At 40.1% G+C, this 20,639-nt stretch overlaps 2 protein-coding genes across 3 annotated transcripts in view; one reads left to right on the plus strand and one right to left on the minus strand.

Annotated features, from left to right (window-relative positions):
• The window catches only part of LOC132407430 (uncharacterized), a 39,303-nt gene that overhangs the window by 16,749 nt on the left and 1,915 nt on the right, over window positions 1–20,639 (minus strand). For both annotated transcript variants that reach the window (XM_059993920.1, XM_059993919.1), the window contains exon 2: window positions 5,213–5,420. In XM_059993920.1, coding sequence (XP_059849903.1) covers window positions 5,213–5,420 — 208 coding nt within the window. The remainder of the gene's footprint in view (window positions 1–5,212; window positions 5,421–20,639) is intronic.
• Window positions 1–20,639, plus strand: part of LOC132407242 (uncharacterized) — a 40,266-nt gene that overhangs the window by 5,379 nt on the left and 14,248 nt on the right. The gene's annotated exons all lie outside the window — the stretch shown is intronic.

The following is a 20,639-nucleotide window of genomic DNA, read 5'->3' on the forward strand; positions in this document are numbered from 1 at the left end:
CACAAGGGGACTTAGACTGGACCCAAATGCAGGACACAGGCACTGAAGTACTAGGGGCAGGACAGGAATAACTAAAGGATAGAACAAGATGGGGAGACCATGGCATACATGAGGGTCATGGCATTCAAAGGTGATCCTGGGGTTCAGAGACAGTTCGTGGCAAGGCAGGATCCTGGAGTTCATGGTGAGGCAGGACCCTGGGGTTTGTGGCAAGGCAGGATCTTACCTAGGCTAGAGGATGGATCTATGGGACAAGGAATGCTGGGGAGATAGCCCCCTGGGCAGGCTGCAGGGCACAACCCATCAGAAGCAAGGGGTAGGAAAGGGTCAGAGTCCCCCACCAGGAAACAGCAGTCCAGCCTACTTACTCAAAAGAGGCAAGGGATCAGAAGGGAGCTCAGTCCAGGGTGACTACAAAAATAGACTTATAGAACTAGTTGATTAACAGTGGCTACTCCAAGCCAGGATGAACAGAACAAAACCAGGTGAACAGCACAAACAGGATGACTAGGTCAAACATCATAACCAAAACACCCCCAACTAGACTCAGTCCCAGAAACCCTTATATACACCTGCCCGCCGGTAGGCATCAGGTGTGCCTCCTTAAGCCAAGATGATCCTATTTGGGCTTAAGGGTGAAAGGAGGGACAGCTACAAGACCCGGAGTCCAGAGTCCGTAGACCAGATCAAGACTCGGAATGCGGGTTCCGGACTGGACCACAACATAGGTTGTGTTGGTTGTTAATGCAAATAAAACATTTCACTGTATGTTTTGATATACATGTGACAAATAAAGATGGTGTCAGTGACCACAGCAATGTCTTGCAGATAGCTCACTAAACAGCTAGATATTTCTTCTGAACTGTGATTGCTGCAGTCTGTGGGCTGTAATTTCCCTTTTAAAGGTGTACTTTAGAACAGACTGAATGATTCGGCACTTTTGCGATCTCTTGGGAATTCAGTGAACTAGATTCCCAAGAGTACAGATACTGCCTGAGCAGCCATCACTATGGGTGGACACTACATTGAGGCCTGATTGCGGAAGATGAACCTGTGCTTGGCTCCATTTTTCATACTGATTAAAGTATCGAGCAAGGTTAAAATCATCGAGGATGAGAACAGAATTTGAACAGGTGTTCAGCACCATCTGCCTGCATTTGACCGGTCTCCCTCTCTTCTTGCTGTTACCAACAGGAAGGAGGTGCAGGAGTCTTGGGTCCCAGGGTGCCATGTTCAGGAGTAGTGGCTGCTCTGCAGTTAACGGGCTGCTGGGTAGGCTTCACTCCCCTCAGCATTGAGTGGGTTCTGCAGCTGTGCACTCACTTCCAGGAACTCTGCAGTTCATGTTCCATGTGTTTTGTTTACTTATTTTTACTATTTGTACGATTTTTCTTCTTTTGCAAATATCTGGCGGTCTTGTTACGTGCATTCTTAGTGAGTTTCATTGTATTTCTTTTGTTAGTATCTGCAAGAAGAATCTCATGGTTCTTTATGGTATAGATATTTTGATAATAAATTGAACTTTGAACTTTAAATGAATCTGAATATGAATACCCACAGATGCAAAATTCTAACAGAAATTAGACAGATCCCAATGTCTCTCAAACCTGAAACCATTTCACATCTCTGTTAATTTTCATTTTTTCCACTATTGGATTAAGTCATCTAGTCAAGCACAATTAATCTGATAAATACAGCTAAATATCCAACTGAAAAACTGAAATATATCTGAGAAAGGATCTGGTGCTTTCCCGATGTAAGTGACAAATAAACTCTTCTCGGGGTTCCAGCCAGGTCCAAGTAACAATTTTATCCTACATTTCAATCACAAACTCTGCCATCTTCATAAAGGGTAATGGATGGTCATGTCTAGTCCAGTGGTATATCATTGTGTAAAGAGAAGGTGACGCTTCTTTGTTCTTTAGCCTTCCTTCTGAAATGGCAGGATAAGGATATCATCCCTAAATTTGTGAGGTTCCATTCCATGGTGGTTTCTCCAACAGCTATATGTATTCGATGATGAGCTAGCCAAGCATTGGTTAAAGAGTGTATCCATTGCATTAGATCGGCTCTGGACATTAACATAAACAGACAACTGTCTCTTCACTTGGAACTGTCAGCCCTCTTGTCTCCTGGTGATTGAGAGAACATCAACAACAAAGGAACACAGTGAGACAGGCCAGGAAATACAACAAACAAAATGCAGCCATTCCACCATTGGACCCAGAAGGATTGTCATCAGTCAGACTGGGCAAAGCATTGATAAGATGACTAGATCTGTCTTCAACAAGGGGCTAAACTTCACTCTGGTCCCCAGAGCTATACCTTATTGGGACTACATTAACTGAGTAGAGCAAGCAATCTGAAAACTACTACCAGATACCATGGAGGAAGTAAGGATAGTGGTCTGCATAGCCTTCAAAAGGGCTGTTTTGCCAAAACCAAACATTACAAAAGGAGAGCAACTAGCCCTCCAGGCACTATAGTGAAACACAGCCATCATTTTACCAGCGCACAAAGGAAGTGTGATGGTTCTGATGTTCTTGGAGGAATACTACAAGAAAATCCAACGGGTTCTAGATGATCCTGTCTACAGAGCTCTACAGTGGGATCTCACAGATTTGATTGTGAGACCGACCTCTGCTTTACTGAAGAAATTTGGACTGCCAGCAGATATACGCAAGACACTTCTACCTCAGGTGTCAGTACCACCAAAACTTTATAAGCTCCCTAAGATACTCAAGCAGGGCTCCCTCAAGACCTACAGTCAATACAATAGATCCCCTGTCTTACTACCTTGTTAAGCATTTAATGACCATGCTCTCTCCCTTTGTTGGGGGCTGTGAGCATCATATCACAAATTCGACCGGCTTCGTAAAAGCTATAACCTACATCCATATGATCGCAGAGGACATAATGGTCAGTTTTGACGTGGTGCCTCTGTTCATGAGAGTTCCCATTAAGGACAGCTTAGTCCTCCTGTGGTTAAAATTTGATAAGGGTACCACTGACCTTTTTGAACATACCTTACATCAATGTACTTCCTTTATATATGCTATGACAAAGATGGATGGAGTGGCCATGGGATTGCCCTTGTTGCCAACTATTGAGGAAGGGCTCTGAGCTCATTGCCCTTATCTTCTTCAGAATCATTGATAACACCCTCGTAGTGTGGCCTCATGGATTCCAGACACTCCAACTGTACCATGACCATCTGAACAGCATACATCTGAACATTCAATTTATGATGGAGATGGAGAAAAATGGCTGCCACCCGTTCCTGGACATTGTAATATGACGGAAACCAGATGGTAGCCTCAGGCATGTCTATTGGAAACCCATTCGCATGGACTTATACCTCAATAACAGACACCATCATGCCTCCAAAAATAGAGCAAATTTTTCTACTTTGATTAACTGTGCAAAAACTATTTTGGAACCGGAGAATCTCCATGAGGAAATTAGACAATTACAAATGATGTTACTACAGAATGGCTACAAGGTGAAGGAAATCCATTGGACCTTTAAAAGGGCTTATGGAAAAACCAGGAAACCTAACAACAAGGAAGAACCTGTCTTCCCTATATTTCCATGGTTTCTGGAAGGATTGTCAGGACTCTGAAGCAAAACTGAATTCATAACATCCACAAGCTCATAAGAAAGCTCAAATTATAGCTCAAATTATAGCTCAAAGATGACCTAGGACTCAGGATGGCTGGCATTTATAGATTTTCCATGAACGTGGAGCAGTGCACATCGGCCAGACGGGACGCACGGTGGAAACCCACATCAAGGAGCATAGGAGGTGTACCTATTTGAGTTACCAGGATAAATTAATGGTAACCGAAAACTGCATTCACAATGGTCATAGGACTTACTTCACAACTACTGTGCCATACTACTGGCTTTTGGGACTACCAGGTGAAGGAAGCCATTGAAATAAAACTAGAGAAAAGGAATTTTAATAAAGATGAAGGTCTCACTCTAAGATCTGGAATTTGATTGTAAACAAGGAGGCACATTGGAAACCTGATTGGATGAGCACTAACAGGGGTATATATACCATCAGACTAGACATGCCCAGGCATTATCCCTGATGAAGATGGCAGAGTTTGTAATTGAAATGTCAGTTAAAATTGATACTCATTCTCAGATGGAAGCCCAAGAAGAGTTTGTCTGAAATTGTGTGCAAATAACGATCACAAATAACCATTCAGAATATTTCACAAAAACATTGTAAACATTGCAAGCCATTTAAACTGGTCTTAAAGATCTTTCTTTAATAAAGCCTGGTCATATTATAACTACAATTGTTGAAATTATCTTCAATTCTGCACATAAATCACCATCAATACATGATCCTACCTTCCTTTTTGTATTTTTTTAGTTTACAGCTATTGTAACAGATTATACAGATAAGTATGTACTTTAGGAAGACTATCTTAAAATAAGCCAAGAGACGGGTTTTGTAAAGCAAACAGAATTATAACAAAATTGGTGTGATTAATGTGAAGCTATAGGAACCCAGTCACCAACAATGAGATGGCTAGGCTTTACAGTGTACATTGGTAGCAAAGTATTCAGCTGCTGTAAATGCAGAACGTATTTTGGTTGATGTATTTCTCTCACATGCATATATAAATTACATGTCTGTTTAAGTTGCATCCTTTGTAGCTGGTGATGTATTATATTTATCAAATTGTCTTTGTGATTCCTTCAACTTGTTTGAGATAGTTTCAATACAAATTGCAATAAAAAAGCAGAGAAAGATAGTGACTACTTCCTTCTGCTTTTAACCTACACTTTCAACATTCAAATATTTTTGTAAAGATGTATAGTAAATATACCTGTAACTGTTAATTTGTACCAATGTGTACCAACAGGGATATCCTTGTTCTTGGCAAAGGTTGTGTATTGACAATATTTGCCACATAATAGAGACTTTTCCAGAAATAAGTGTTATACATAGCTATAAAAGTTATAAATATCTAAAAATATCAGAGTTCCCATCAGGACTCCAACTTCAAGTCCAACATTTATCCTTCCAACAACACTTCAAAAGCAGATTATTTGCTCATTCATTCAATTAAAGCTTGAGGGATCTCACTAAGTGTAGGTTAACTGCTACAGTGCTCTACCCCAACAATTGAAAAAGAACTGGAATGAAGTAATCTGGGGCATGAAAGTTAAATATGTGCAATATAGACTTTACCATACAATTGGAGATTCCTCCTCTTCGTGAATGCCAAGGTTGGGTAGATAAAGGTGAAGTGTTTCCCGACTATTTACTTCGGTTTGCTGGTATTCCGAATCAAAGGATCCGGAGGAAGCACCTTTTTCACAGTATGTTTGTGTCTCAATTTCTTCTTTCCTTGAAAGGTGGATGTCAGCATCAAGGTTGGTACTTACATCATCTTTTCCTATTAAAAATTGAACCAAAATATCAAGTTTGATTAATCTCCAATGACCTTTGATTTTTTTGTTTATATAAGAAAATAAGATACAAAATATCCAAGTAGTAGTTGTACTGTGTATCACTGGTGGTCAAATGGAGGGGGAGTTTAATTCATTAATTTTTACCGTCTCGCTACTCTAAATGGAAGGCTGTCTACGGCTATCCAGTTTAGATTTCAAATTAGCCCAAGGTAGTCAATATGAGAGTAGGTTCCATTGACTGGGAAATTCCAAGTGGTTGTGGCAGGAACTTGTGTAATTATTCATCTGAACCTTTTCCATAATTCCAGCAAATTATTGGTTATTTATAATGTATTTCCATTTTTTTGTGTCTTCAATCACTGTAGATCAGTTTTGTTTGATAAAAATCTTTCCAGTTCAGTCTTGAAACTTCTACCTGTCCAAGCATCCACAGCCTTGACAGTAAGAAAGTTTCTTACTTCTATTATTTCTCTGTGTTAAGTTGTTTCTTGATTTCACTGCTGAGTCCGCTGTTACTTTAAAGATCATATCCTCAGACTTTGGAATGCACCAAAAAAGAATGTGTTCGCTTTATACACTTTATTGGAAACTTAAACAGTTGAATTGTAGCATTTCATAGCTTTCAAACTGAGGTTACAGTAGGCCACTATGTCTTCCCTTAAGTTTCGTCCTCAGAACACAACAAAATAAACCAATAATTATAATGTTTCTTCTCCCAAGGCACATCATCTGTAACGTGTCATTAAGTGCTACCAGTCAGCTGATATCTTACTCTAGGGCCCATTTTTTGATTTTGAGGATAAATGCAAATGTTAATAAACTATTTGTGAAAAATAATAGGAATGAACCCAACTTCCTTTCCAGCTGGGTTCACCATATAAAAAACAGTGTCAGGAACTGTTGGGTTGCCACTGACACATTGAACAGTTTTCCCACCAGAACTCTGCAAAGTACTCAAAATGTGGAATCAATTTTATACTTCATGATTATGAGCTAACAAGTACAATCTAGGCAATGTTTATACAGAGTGTATATTACCCATGTCTTGAAGTGAAAATATATATTGTATGGATACTAAGATAGGTGGCGTTGTGGATAATGAAGTAGGTTTTCAAAGCTTGCAGAGACATTTAGGCCAGTTAGAAGAGTGGGCTGAAAGATGGCAGAAGGAGTTTAATGCTGATAAGTGTGAGGTGCTACATTTTGGTAGGAATAATCAAATAGGACATACATGGTAAATGGTAGGGCATTGAAGAATGCAGTAGAACAGAGTGATCTGGGAATAATGGTGCATAGTTCCCTGAAGGTGGAATCTCATGTGGATAGGGTGGTAAAGAAAGCTTTTGGTATGCTGGCCTTTATAAATCAGAGCATTGAGTATAGGAGTTGGGATGTAACGTTAAAATTGTACAAGGCATTGGTAAAGCCAAATTTGGAGTATAGTGTACAGTTCTGGTCACCAAATTATAGGAAAGATGTCAACAAAATAGAGAAAGTACAGAGAAGATTTACTAGAATGTTACCTGGGTTTCAGCACCTAAGTTACAGAGAAAGGTTGGGTCTTTATTCTTTGGAGCGTAGAAGATTGAGGGGGAACATGATAGAGGTATTTAAAATTATGAGGGGGATAGATAGAGTTGATGTGGATAGGCTTTTTCCATTGAGAGCAGGGGAGATTCAAACAAGAGGACATGAGTTCAGAGTTGGGGGCAAAAGTTTAGGGGTAACATGAGGGGGAACTTCTTTACTCAGAGAGTGGTAGCTGTGTGGAACGAGCTTCTAGTAGAAGTGGTAGAGGCAGGTTCGATATTGTCATTTAAAAAAAAGGATAGGTATATGGACAAGAAAGGAATGAAGGGTTACGGGCTGAGTGCAGGTTGGTGGGGCTAGGTGAGAGTAAGCGTTTGGCATGGACTAGAAGGGCCAAGATGGCCTGTTTCCGTGCTGTAACTGTTATATGGTTATATGGAACTGACGGAACTTTTTGAAGTGGCTAAAGAAATAGTTAAGCTTGTTGAGCTCATTTCTTAAAATTTTGATTAAAGAGATATGAAAAATTTAATTGTTTGGTATTTAATTGCTGTACTTCTGGTCAGATGTGAAACATTTACTAATTGCAATTTTTTGTTAGTGAACACCCACATTTTAACTGTATGACTGAGAATTAACCAAATGATAAGGAAAAATACATATATTAAAAATTTAGTTGTAATGGGAATGTTTGCATGAGAAAGCAAGAAAAAAAATATATCAAACTTTTCTATCCATTACAAACAAGAGAAAATCTGCAGATGCTGAAAATCTAAGCAACACACACAATATGCTGGGGGAACTTAGCAGGCCAGGCAGCATCTATGAAAAAGAGTGCAGTCAACTTTTTGGACCAAGACCCTTCAGCAGGACTGGAGAAAAAAAGATGAGATTAGATTTAAAAGGTTGGGGGGGAGGGGTGAAGTAAAGAGCTGGGAAGTTGATTGGTGAAAGAGATATAGGACAGGAGGAGGAATAAGATCATGGAAGAAAGAAAGGGGGGAGGAGCACCAGAGGGAGGGGATGGGGAAGGGGGAAGGTGGGGGGGGGCATTACCAGAAGTTTGAGAAATCAATGTCCATGTCATCAAGCTGGATGCTACCCAGACAGAACACAAGGTGTTGTTCCTCCAAACTGAGTGTGGCTTCATTGCGACAACAGAGGAAGCCATTGATTTACATAACGAAATGGGAATGGGAAGTGGAATTAAAATGTGTTGCCACTGGGAGATCCCTCCTGCTTCTTCTGGCAGACAGAGCATAGGTGCTCCAGAGACTCACAGGTGAAGAGATGCCTCACCTGGAAGGACTGTTTGGGGCCCTGAATAATAGTGAGGGAGGAGGTGTAGTACTTGTTCTACTTGCAAGGATAAGTGCCAGGAAGGAGGTCAGCAGGGAGGGATGAATGGACAAGGAGTAGTGTAGGGAGCCGATTCCTGCAAAAAGTAGAGAGTTGGAGGGAGTGTGGGGGGAAGATGTGCTTGATGGTGGGATCCCATTGGAGATGGTGGAAGTCCCAGAGAATTATGTGCTGGATGCAGAGGCTGGTGGGGTGGTGGGTGAGGACAAGAGGAACCCTATCCCTGTAAGGTTGGCGGGAAGATGGGGTGAGAGCAAATGTGTATGAAATGGAAGAGAAGCGGTTGAGGGCAGCATTGTTGGTGGAGTGAAGGAAGCCCCTTCCTTTGAAAAAGGAGGACATCTCCTTCATTCTGGAATGAAAAGCCATATCTTGAGAGCGGATATGATGCAGATGGAAGAATTGAGAGAAGGGGATTGTGTTTTTACAAGTAATAGAGTGGGAAGAGGTATATTCCAGATAGCTGTGAGAGTCTGTGGGTTTATAATAAACATCAGTAACTAATCACCAGGAGCCAACCAGAAAAGGGCCCTTTTGTTCACACTCTTAGCCTCTTACCAGTCAGCTGATCTTCTGTCCATGCTAGTACCTTTCCTGTAATATCATGGGTTCTTATCTTGTTAAGTAGCCTCATATGTGGCACCTTGTCAAAGGCCTTCTGAAAATCTAAGTATACAACATCCACTGACTATCCTTTGTCTATCCTGCTTTTTATTTCCTCGAAGAATTCCAACAGATCTGTCAGGCAAGATTTCCCCTTTCAAAAACAATGCTGATTTTTGCCTATTTTATCATGTGCCTCCAAGTACTCTGAAACATCATCCTTAATAACAGACTGCAATATATTTCCAGCCACTGAAGTCAGGCTAACTGGTCTATAATTTCCTTTCTCCTGCCTCCCTCTCTTCTTAAAGAGTGGAGTGACATTTACAATTTTCCAATCCTCAGGAACCATTCCAGAATCTAGTGATTCTTGAAAGATCATTACTAATGAGAGATCCACAATCTCTTCAGATACTTCTTGGAACCTTGGGGTGTAGTCCATCTGGTCCTGGTGATTTACTTACTTTCAGCTTCCCAAGCGCCTTCTCCTTCGTAATATCAATGGCATTCAACGCTGCCTTCCCGCATTTCTGGCATTCTGCTAGTGTCTTCCGCAGTAAAGACTGACACAAAATATTTATTACGTTCACCTGCCGTTTCTTTGTCCTGCATTACTACCTCTCCAGCTTCATTTTCCAGCAGTCCAACATACACACTTGTCTCTCTTTTACTCTTTAACTATCTGAAAAAAACTTATTGTATCTTCACTTATATTATCGGCTAGCTTACTTTCATATTTCATCTTTTCTCTCTTTGTGGCTTTTTAAACTGCCCGGCCTTTTTTTAGTAGTCCTAATAAAGGGTCTTGGCCTGAAATATTGACAGTTTACTCTTTTCCATAGACGCTGTCTGGTCTGCTGAGTTCTTCCAGCATTCTATGTGGATTGCCCTTATAACATGCCTTTTCCATCTCCTGTTGTAATTTGTTGCCCACATCCTGGCTGCTGTTCAGAGGCCTGTATGTAATTCCGATCAGGGTCTTTTTATGCTTGCAGTTTCTTAGCTTTACCCACAAGAATTTTACATCTTCCAATCCTCTGTCACCGTTTCCTAAGGATTTGATTTCATATTTTCCCAACAGAGCCACCCATTCCCTCTGCCTACTTGCCTATTCTTTCAACACAATATGTATCTTTGGATGTTAAGCTCGCAACTATGATCTTCTTTCAGCCATGACTCAGAGATGCCCACAATATCATACCTGCTGATCTCTAACTGTAACATGAGATCATCTATCTTAATTCTGCATACTGCCTGCATTCAAATGCAACACTTTCAGTCTTGTATTTATCACCCTTTTTGATTTTGGCCCCCATTACACTTCACCTCATCCCAATGACTGCAATTTTGCCCTACCATTTGCCTGTCTATCCTCACAATCTTACTACACATTGCATCTACTTGTATACCAACTGCCCCACCCTCAGCTCTATCACTCTGGTTCTCAGCCCCTGCCAGATTGGTTTAAATCCTTCCCCCACAGCTGTAGCAAACCTGCTTGCATGGATATTGATCCCCCTCGGGTTAAGGTGTAACCTGTCCTTTTTGTACAGGTCACACCATCCCCAGAAGAGATTCCAATGATCCAGAAATCTGAAACCCTGCCCCTCAGCCACACATCCATTTGCCACATCATTCTATTCTTACCCTCACTAGCATGTGACACAGACGGCAATCCAGAGATTACTACATTGTTGTCCTGCCTTTCAGCTTTCTGCCGAACTCCATATATTCCTTCTTCATGGTCTAGTCCCTTATCCTACCTATGTTGGTGGGCTAATATGCACCATGATTTCCAGCTGTTCACCCTGCCCCTTTAGAATGCTGTGGACCCGATCCAAGACATCCCTGACCCTAATACCTGGGAGGCATCATACCATCCTTGTGTCTTTTTCACATCCACAAAATCTGCCTTCTGCTCCGTTAATTTTGGAACCCCCCCGTCACTAACTTAATTCAGCATTGTGTTCAATGCAGATGTCATGAGTAGAAAAACTTGTTCCTGTGGTGTAAGGTTCTATTTTCTGTAAAATACTCCCAGTTCCTAACAGGTCAGCCAAGATCACTTTGCCACTTTCAGCCAATGTCACAGTTGAACTGTGTGTCACACTTTCCAGTAGTACCAGTGGTGTGAACAAATTTCCCCTTGTTCATCAAAGTGCTTTCTCTGTGGACCAAATGATCAGAACAGTGTTTGCTTAAAGAACCAATGAACCAGTCCACATTGTGAGAATGACTCTTCCACACTGACTCTTTCTAGTGTGCCTCCAGAAAAGTACAAAAAGGTCGAGGATTATGCACATGTACTACAAAGTGCCTTCTGTAAAAAAAAATTAGAGAAAAATCACTGCAGATATTCAGATACAATTTGCTTTTCCAATCTCAGAAAGCATCCATTAATTGGCTTTTGCATCTTTAAATTTAATGACAATGATTTCTCTGCCCTGTAATCTGGCCATTGCTTCCTGAAGCAACACACATTTTTCAAAATTTAATGCTTCATGATAGCTTAAATATCTGCACAGATATAAAACTAGTTTTGTCAGAATCGGGGTCATGGAATGGTTTGACTATGTTTTAGGTATCGGTTAAGAATGTAGTGCAAACTCTGTGGCCATAAACAAACTGTTTCTGAAGTCAATAAGGATTTTGTTTTTCCATTGCTGGCTCTGTTGAACTCAAATTGAATGATGTGATCTGAGGAGCAAAGACAGCTGACCAATGTATAATCAAGAAGATAAAAAGAAAGCAGGTTTTTGAGCCACCATAGGTTCTTGGCTTATGTTCAAAGTTAAAGAAGCAAAAGTTGCCAATGAAAATGATGAAAAGAAATAAAAGAAAAAGAATAAAGTACAAATTGAGGATGTTTTATTTACTGATAGCTCTGGCAACATATATATTCTTAGGGTGAAATATTGTCTCTTTCTTGAATCACTGAATGGGATCCCAGTGCAGTAAATTGTCTCTTTGCTTGGACCAATTCTAGGCCACTTGGGACACATTGTACTTAGTTGCAGAGAATGAAAGAATCTATTTGATTCTGCTTGGTAATTTCACTCAGGCTACAGAACATTTGATGCTTGGGATAAGATAACAGAATCAAAGAAATGCCCAGCACAGAAATGGGCCATTCGGCTCATAGAGCTCAAGTTCAACATTAATTATCATTCAACCATACATGAATGCAGCCAAATGAAATAGTGTTCCTCTGGGGCCAATGTGCAAAACACATTACCAAAAGCACACAAAATGAGCTCCTCTGTTGGTTAGGGTCAACCATGGATGTTGCATCCCAGCTGTCTACGTGATGTGCAAGCCAGGGTCAGTATGCTAAGGACAGCAAGCCCATATAGCAGGCTACCTCTCTCCACACAGCTGATGTATCCAAAGGAATGGCAGAGACCAATACAATTTGGCACCAGTGGTGTTGCAGGAGTTGCTAGTCAACGTTGAACTCAATGTAGGACTGCCTTAGGGAATCTAGCTCCATATTTTTCCTTGAGGTTTACTCCTGGTGCCTTCCCCATGAGTGGGTACAGCTGCAAGGCAGTGGAGGTTTGAGATCAGAGATTTCCTTCTCCTTGATGAGCTGTCAGCCATTGGCAGATGAGCCCCATCTGCCTGGTTTTAAAGTGGCTAGTAACCCACCTTTACCCCTTCTGTCAATAGAGGCAGTTCCACTAGTAGCTAAGGCACACGTGAAGTCCAGGAGCTGGACCTGGCTGTCAGAGTCTATTTGGGATACACACCATTGGGAGTGTTTAATAGCTAGTGGGAGCTTATCGCCACTATCACACTTCCAGATGTAACAACCTGAAGGTACTCCTGTGATTAAGCTTACTTCACTTTTTTTGAATGTTTATACATACTCATAAGATGCTTATAGTCAAGGTTTACCAGCCTATCATCTCAATCAGGGATTCTCAACCTGTGGACACCTTGCTTAATGGTATTGGTTCATGTCATATAAATGGTTGGGAATCCATGATCTAAGTTCTGAATATTGATTCCTCCAAATGTGAATTAGTAGAATTCACCACTAAGTTTAATATATTACTGAACAAAATATTAATGTAAATCATAATTATCTTTCCAATAGATTACTAATCAATTATTCATTTGACATGAAAATTAAAAATGAAAGTGACATTAGTAGTGTTACCTCTAATGTATGGCATTTTTTTCTCAGCTGATATTTGGCTTTTCGGCTCTGTTGATCTGAAGTGACATTTTTGAACTTGTGTCTTAGGCCTACTTAGATCATGGGCTTTTATTGGTGCAGAATTGCATATTGTATTGGTCCTTTTAATTAAAATAAATAGGTAAAATTTCTATTAGCTTTTTAAAATTATGGTTCTCTGAAAGGAGCTCAACCTTCCCCACCATTGAGAACATCATAAACAGGCAGTGCCTCAAGAAGGCTGCATACATTACTAAGGACCTTCACCCCACCAGGGATACGCTCTCTTCTCATTACTACCATCAAGGAGGAGATAGAGGAGCTGAAGACACACACACACACCCCCAATGATTCAGGAACAACTTCTTCCCCTACACCACCAGATTTCTGAATGGTTTATAAACCCATAAACATAAGTTGTTATTACAAATTTTGCACTATTTATTTGTTTCATAATTTATAGTAATTTTTATGTCTTGCACTGCATTGCTTCCACAAAGCATCAAAGTTCATGTCATATAAATCAGATTTGGATTCTGAGAAAGAAATGTGTATCATATTTTATTCTCCTTAGTGATTCCCATTCCTAATTGATTACATTTTATTCATCCAATACCACAGAACGAAGATAGAAGTTGACAAACCCTGTTTTTGGGATTCTGATTGAAATTTTTTCAACTAATGCAGTGCTTCTTGTCTGAGGATTTTGTTACTTATCCAACTAGGAACAAATGAAGGCATGGTTATTATGGTTATCTGGAGTTTTGTGAAGAACTGATATGTTGGGCTCAGGATGTATCTATCATGGAGAGCATTCTAACTGGCTGCATCACCAGTTGGGGGTGGGGGTGGTGAGTGGCTACTGCATAGGATTGAAATAAGCTGCAGAAACTGGTAAACAGCTCCATTATGGGCACTAGCCTCCATAGTATCCAGAACATCTTTAAGGAACAATGCCTTAAAAAGTGGCAGCCATCATTAAGGACCCCCAATACCCAGGATATGCCCTTTTCTCTTTGCTACTATCAAGAAAGAGGTACAGGAGTGTGAAGGCACACACTCAATGATTTGGGAACAGCTTCTTCCCCTCTTCCATCTGATTTCTGAAAGAACATTGAACCCATAAATGCTACCTCATTACTTTTCCTTATTTTTATTTTTGTACTAATTATTGAATTTAACTATTTTACATACTATATATATATACACATACACATATTCACACACACATGCACATACATACACATATATACACACACACTCTTATTGCAATTCACTGTTATTTTCTCTATTGTTTTGTATTACATTGTACTGCTGCTGCAAAGACATCAAATTTCATGACATTTGCCGATAATATTAAACCTGATTGTGATTCTGAATATCTTCAGTTTTCTAAAGTACTTCAGACCTACCAGGTATAAGTACCCAAATGAAGGAAGTAAAGCCATAAAGTTACACTGTTCTACTCTTGACAACATGATAAGTTAATATAAAAACTGGCCACTTACCATGCTGCTACTTTACCTCTATTTATCAGAGAGGATTCAGGAGGAGGTTTGTGTGAACTATTGAGAGATTGGTATTGGTAAGTTGGTCCGATTTCATATTTGTTCTTGATGGCAACTTTAAAGACTGATGGCTTTATCAGTTCCAAGGCATATGCACAATTTAAAGAAGAATGTAACTGATTCTATATAAAATGAGACGTTTATCAGTTAACCACCATAAATACAAAGGTTTGAACTGCTGGTCAAAACCTAATAGTTAACATTATATTGAATACCAATGCTATACACAAACCAAAATGATGGGACTCCAAAGTGACATTTAGAACCTAGAACAGTACAGTAGTGTACAGGCCCTTCACCCCACAATTGGAGTACTGTGCAGACACAACAGAAGCATTCCTGCGCAGATCTGGCAAAGAGCTTTAAAAACCCAGTCTCTATAAAAGAGAGGTATCACCTAGTGGAATGATCATCATAGGAGTGGTCATCGTTGAAGTAGTCTGAGTCTAAGTAGCAAGGCTTTGGCTCAACAAGGCTTGAGTGGGAACAGGCAGAAGTAAGGTAAATAGGCGAGTTCATTTCTTATTTTTTTTCCTTATTTAATTCTTGAGAGAATAGGGGGTATGTCCACAGAGCCAGTGTTCTGTTCTGTGTGTCAGATGTGGGATTTTCAGGAGACTACCAGCCTTCCCGATGGTCACATCTGCACCAAGTACATTGAGATGCAGCTCCTTAGAGACCGTGTTAGGGAACTGAAACTGCAGCTTGATGACCTTTGGCTTTTTAGGAAAGTGAAGCAGTGACAGACAGAAGCTACAGGAGGTAGTAACCCCAAGGCTCCAGGAAACAAATAAATGGATGACTGTCAGGAGAGGAAAGGGAGAATATCAGGTAATAGAGAGCCCCCTCAACAAGAAATACTCCATTTTGAGTACTGTTGGGGGGAAGGGGGCGGACCTGCCTGGGGAAGCAACAGCAGCCGTGTCTCTAGGACGAAGTCTTGCCTGTGGCTCAGAAGGGTAGGGAACTGAAGAGGATGGCAGCAGTAATAGGGGACTCCATAGTTTGGGGGATGGATAGGTATTCTGTGGATGCAAAACAGAAACACAGATGGTAATTTGCCTCCAAGGTGCCAGGGTTCGTGATGTTTCTGGACGCATCCACAATATCATGAAAGAGAGGGTGAGCAGCCAGAAGTTGCAGTACATATTGGTACCAACGACGTAAGAAGAAAAAGGAAAGAGATCCTGAACGAAGAATATAGGGAGTTAGGTAGGAAGCTGAGAAGCAGGACCTCAAGAGTAATAATATAGTGATTGCAGCCTGGGCCATGCGACAGTGAGGATAGAAATAGAATAAGGTGGCAGATAAATGTGTGGCTAAAGAATTGGAGCAGGGACAGGGGTTCAGATTTCTGGATAATTGGGACCTCTTCTGGGCCAGGTGTGGCCTGTACAAAAGGGACAGGTTGCACTTGAATTCGAGGGGGACCAATATACTTGCAGGCAGGTTTATAGAGCTGATGGGAGCGGTTTAAACTAATATGGCAGGGAGATGGGAACCAGTATGATAGAGCTGAGGATGAGCCAGCAAGTTTACAAGTAGATGATGGATGTAACAAAAATGTAAGGAAGGACAAGCCAAACACTTATTAGAAAAACAAGATTTTTATCGGTATTTACAGATGCGACAGTATGTTAATAAGATGCTTAGAAATGTAACCAAGGCAAGAACATGCTTGATAGAGCTATTTAAAAAAGAATATAATTCAGATAACGGTAGTAGAATCATCTCAAGCATTTATAAGGGGTTTTCAAATCTTAAAACACATTCGACTTCATACATTAAAACAAAATGGGAGAAAGAAGGAGGGATAATTAGATCTGAGGAAGAATGGACAATAATATGGAGGTATCAATGGAAGTGCACCAGTTCACAGAAATGGAGGGAGTTTGGATGGAAAAACTTGATAAGATATTTTATTACACCCTCTCAGAAATCCCATTATGATAGTAACCTCCCTGTTTGCTGGAGAAATTGTGGAAATCAAAATGAAAATCATTATCATATTTTTTGGGACTGCCTTGTTATCAAAAACTATTGGAGGGGGATACACAATGCCCTACAAGACATCTTTAAATGTGAAATACTCTTAGAAAGTAAGACCATATATTTTGGATAAATACCTCAAGAATGGTTGAAAAGAGATAAATATTTAATGAATATACTGTTGGTGGCTGGTAAAAAGACTCTTACGAGGAAATGGTTATCACAGGAGAGCCCAACTTTAAATGCATGGATGGAAATTACAATGGACATTTACAAAATGGCAAAGGTAACAGCATCTGTTAATCATAAGCTGGAACAATTTGATTCATACTGGGAAAAATGGTTTAACTATATAATGCCTCATTGGCCTGATTTTAATCTCACAAATCAATGAATATGTTGTAAAAAAAAGATCACTCCCTACTTGTCCATAGCTTTTTTTCCTTTTGCTTGTTTTTTCTTTCCACTCTTTTCTATAAGTGTATACCTCAGATAAATACTTTGTGGAGATTTGTGATAAATGTGATTATATGATATATATGTACAATGTCTGAAATACTTCTTATGAAAATGTTTGTTTGATGATGAACTTCAATAAAAAATTAAATTACAAAAAAAAGGACAAGCCAATGATTGGGTACAAATGCAGACAGAGCAAAGAGTTAAATTGTACCACAGAGGCAAAATTCAAAAAGGTGAAGAATGCAGGACTGACGGTATTTAAATGTGTGTAGCATTCCGAATAAGGTGGGCAAACTCGTGGTGCAATTGGAGATTGGTTAGTACTGTGGGCATCACTGAATTGTGGCTAAAAGAAGGCCATAGTTGGGAGTTTAACATCAAAGGACATACTTTGTATGGAATGGACAGGTAGGGAATCATAGGCAGTGGTGTGGTTCTGTTAGTAAGAGAGGGAATTATGTCTTTAGAAAGAGGTGACATAGGGTGAGAGAATGTTATATCTTTGTGGGTGGAGTTAAGAAACTGGGTGAAAAAATGCATTATGGAAATTATATGTAGGGTTTCAAATAGTAGCCAAGATGTGGGGTTGAGATTGCAAAGGGAGTTGAAAAAGCCATGTAAAAAGGGTAATGTCACAATTGAAATGAGGACTTCAATATGCAAGGGGATTGGGAAAATCAGGTTGGTTTTCGATCGCAAGAGAGGGAATTTGTTGAATGCCTATGAGATGACTTTTTGGAGCAGCTTGTGCTTGAGCCTACTCAGGGAAAGGACATCTTAGTTTGGGTGTTGTGTAATAACCCAGATCTTATTATGGAGCTTAATGTGAAGGAACCTTTTGGAGACATTGATCATAATATGATTGAATTCATACTGCAGTTTGAGAAGAACAAGTACAAGTCACATACATTAGCATCGGAATGGAAGAAAGGGAATTGCAGAAGCATGAGAGAGGAGCTTGCCCAGGTGGATTGCAGGAGGATACTGGCAGAGATGATGACAGAGCAGAGATGGGAATAGTTCACAAAGCGCAGAATAGATAAGTCCAACAGAAGGAAGTTCTCAAATGGCAGAGGTAGACAACCATGGCTGGCAAGGGAAGTTAAAGACTGCATAAAAGTCAAGGAAAGGGCAAATAAGGTAGCAAAAGTGAGTGGGAAGTTGGATGATTGGGAAGCTTTTAAGATCCAACAAAAGACAACTAAAAAGCTATAAGAAGGGAAAAGATGAAATAAAAAGGCAAATTAGCCAGTAATATAAAGCATGATACTAAATATTTTTCCAGTTATATAAAGAGTAAAAGGGAGCTAAGAATTGATATTGGACAACTGGAAAATGATGCTGGTGAGGTAGTAATGAGGGACAAAGAATTGGCAGATGAACTTAATGGGTACTTTGCATCAGTCTTCATTGTACAAGACACCAGCAGTGTACCAGAGGTCCGTGAATGTCAGGGAGCAGGAGTGAGTGCCATTGCTATTTCAAAGGAAAAAGTCCGAGGCAACCTCAAAGGTCTTAAAATAGAAAAGTCACCTGGACCAGACGGACCACATTCCAGAGTCCAGAGAGAGATTGCTGAAGGGATAACAGATGCACTGGTCATGATCTTTCAAGAATTATTTGATACTGGCATGGTCCTAGAGGACTGGAAATGTTACTCCACTCTTTAAGAATGGAGGAAGGCAAAAGAAAGGAAATTATAGGCCAGTTAGCCTAACCACAGTGGTTGGAAAAGTGTTGGAGTCTATAATGAGGTTTTGGGACACTTGGAGAATAATGATAAAATAAGTCAAAGGCAAGGTTAAAGGGAAATCTTGCTTAGCAAATCAATTACAGTTCTGCAAGGAGGTAACAAGTAGGGTGAACAAGGAGGTCGTTTACTTGGATTTTCAGAAGGCATTTGATAAAGTGCCACATATGAGGCTACTGAACAAGATAAAATGCTATGTTGTTACAGTAAAGATACTGGCTTGGATAGAGGAATGGCTGACAGCCAGGAGGCAGTGAGTGGGAATAAAGGGGGCCTTTTCTGGTTGGCTACCAGTGATTCCTCAGGGATTAGTATTGTGACCATTACTTTTCAAATTGTTTGTCAATGATTTTGATAATGGAATTGATGGCTTTGTGGCAAAGTTTGTGGATGACACAAAGATAGGTGGAGGGGTAGGTAGTGCTGAGGAAACAATGTGATTGCAGCAGAACTTAGACAAATTAGAAGACTGGGGGAAAAAGTAGTGGATGGAATACAGTGTTGGGAAATGAATGATAATGTATTTTGGTAAAAGGAACAATAGTGCGGACTATTATCTAAATGGGGAGAAAATTCAAACATCAAAGGTGCAGAGGGACTTGGGAGTCCTTGTGCAAGACTCCCAGAGGGTGAATTTACAGGTTGTGTCTCTGGTAAAGAAGGCAAATGCAATGTTGGTATTTATTTCAAGGGGAATATAATATAAAAGCAAGGAGATAATGCTGAGGCTTTATAAGACACTAATCAGGCTGCACTTGGAGTATTGTCAACAGTTTTGGGTCCCATATCTCAGAAAGGATGTGTTGTCATTGGAGAGAGTCCAGGGGAGATTCACAGGGATGATTCTGGGAATAAATGGATTAAGATATGAGGAGCTTTTGGCAGCTTTGGGCCTGTACTCATTGGAATTTAGAATAATGTTGGGGGGGGATCTCATTGAAACCTACTGAATGTTGAAAGGACTAGATAGGGTGGATGAGGAGAGTAAGTTTCCTATGGTGGGGGTATCCCTAACTAGAGGCCACAGCCTCAAAATTGAGGGGTGACTTTTTAGAACAGTGGTAAGGAGGATTTTTTTTTAACCAGAGAGTAATGAATCTGTGGAATGCTCTGCTACAGACTGCAGTGGAGGCCAAGTCTGTGGGTATATTTAAGGCAAAAGCTGATAATTTCCTGGTTCGTCAGGGCATCAAATGATACAATGAGAAGGCAGGTGTACAATTGGATCTGGGATCAGCCATGATGGAATGGCAGAGCAGACTCGATGGGCTGAATGATCTAAATCTGTTTCTATGTCTTATGATATTATGGACCTTTTAACCTACTCAATCTAACCCTCCCTTCCTACATAGTCCTCCATTTTCCTATCATCCACATGCCAATCTAAGAGCTTCTTAAATGCCCCTAATGTATCTGCCTCTATCACCTCCCCTAGCAAGGTGTCCCACCACTCTCTGTGTAAAAAAACTTACTTCTGACATCCCCCCATACTTTCCTCCAATCACATTAAAATTATATCCTTTTATATTAGCCATTTAGAATAATTAGATACAATTTCATTAACAAGGGAAGTCTTTAACTACAGCAAACAAAAAAATCTTTACTCTATTTAAAAATTGATAAGCATAATCTTTCTCTGAATCCTGGGATCCTGGAAGAACACTCGATTCCACCATAATAATATCTTGGAATCTCATGTTTAATAAAATGTTAGAACATCCCCCACAGGAGTGTTTCTCTTTAATGGGCTAAAAAATACCAG

The sequence above is a fragment of the Hypanus sabinus genome, chromosome 18, assembly GCF_030144855.1.
Source record: "Hypanus sabinus isolate sHypSab1 chromosome 18, sHypSab1.hap1, whole genome shotgun sequence".
NCBI lineage: Eukaryota > Metazoa > Chordata > Chondrichthyes > Myliobatiformes > Dasyatidae > Hypanus > Hypanus sabinus.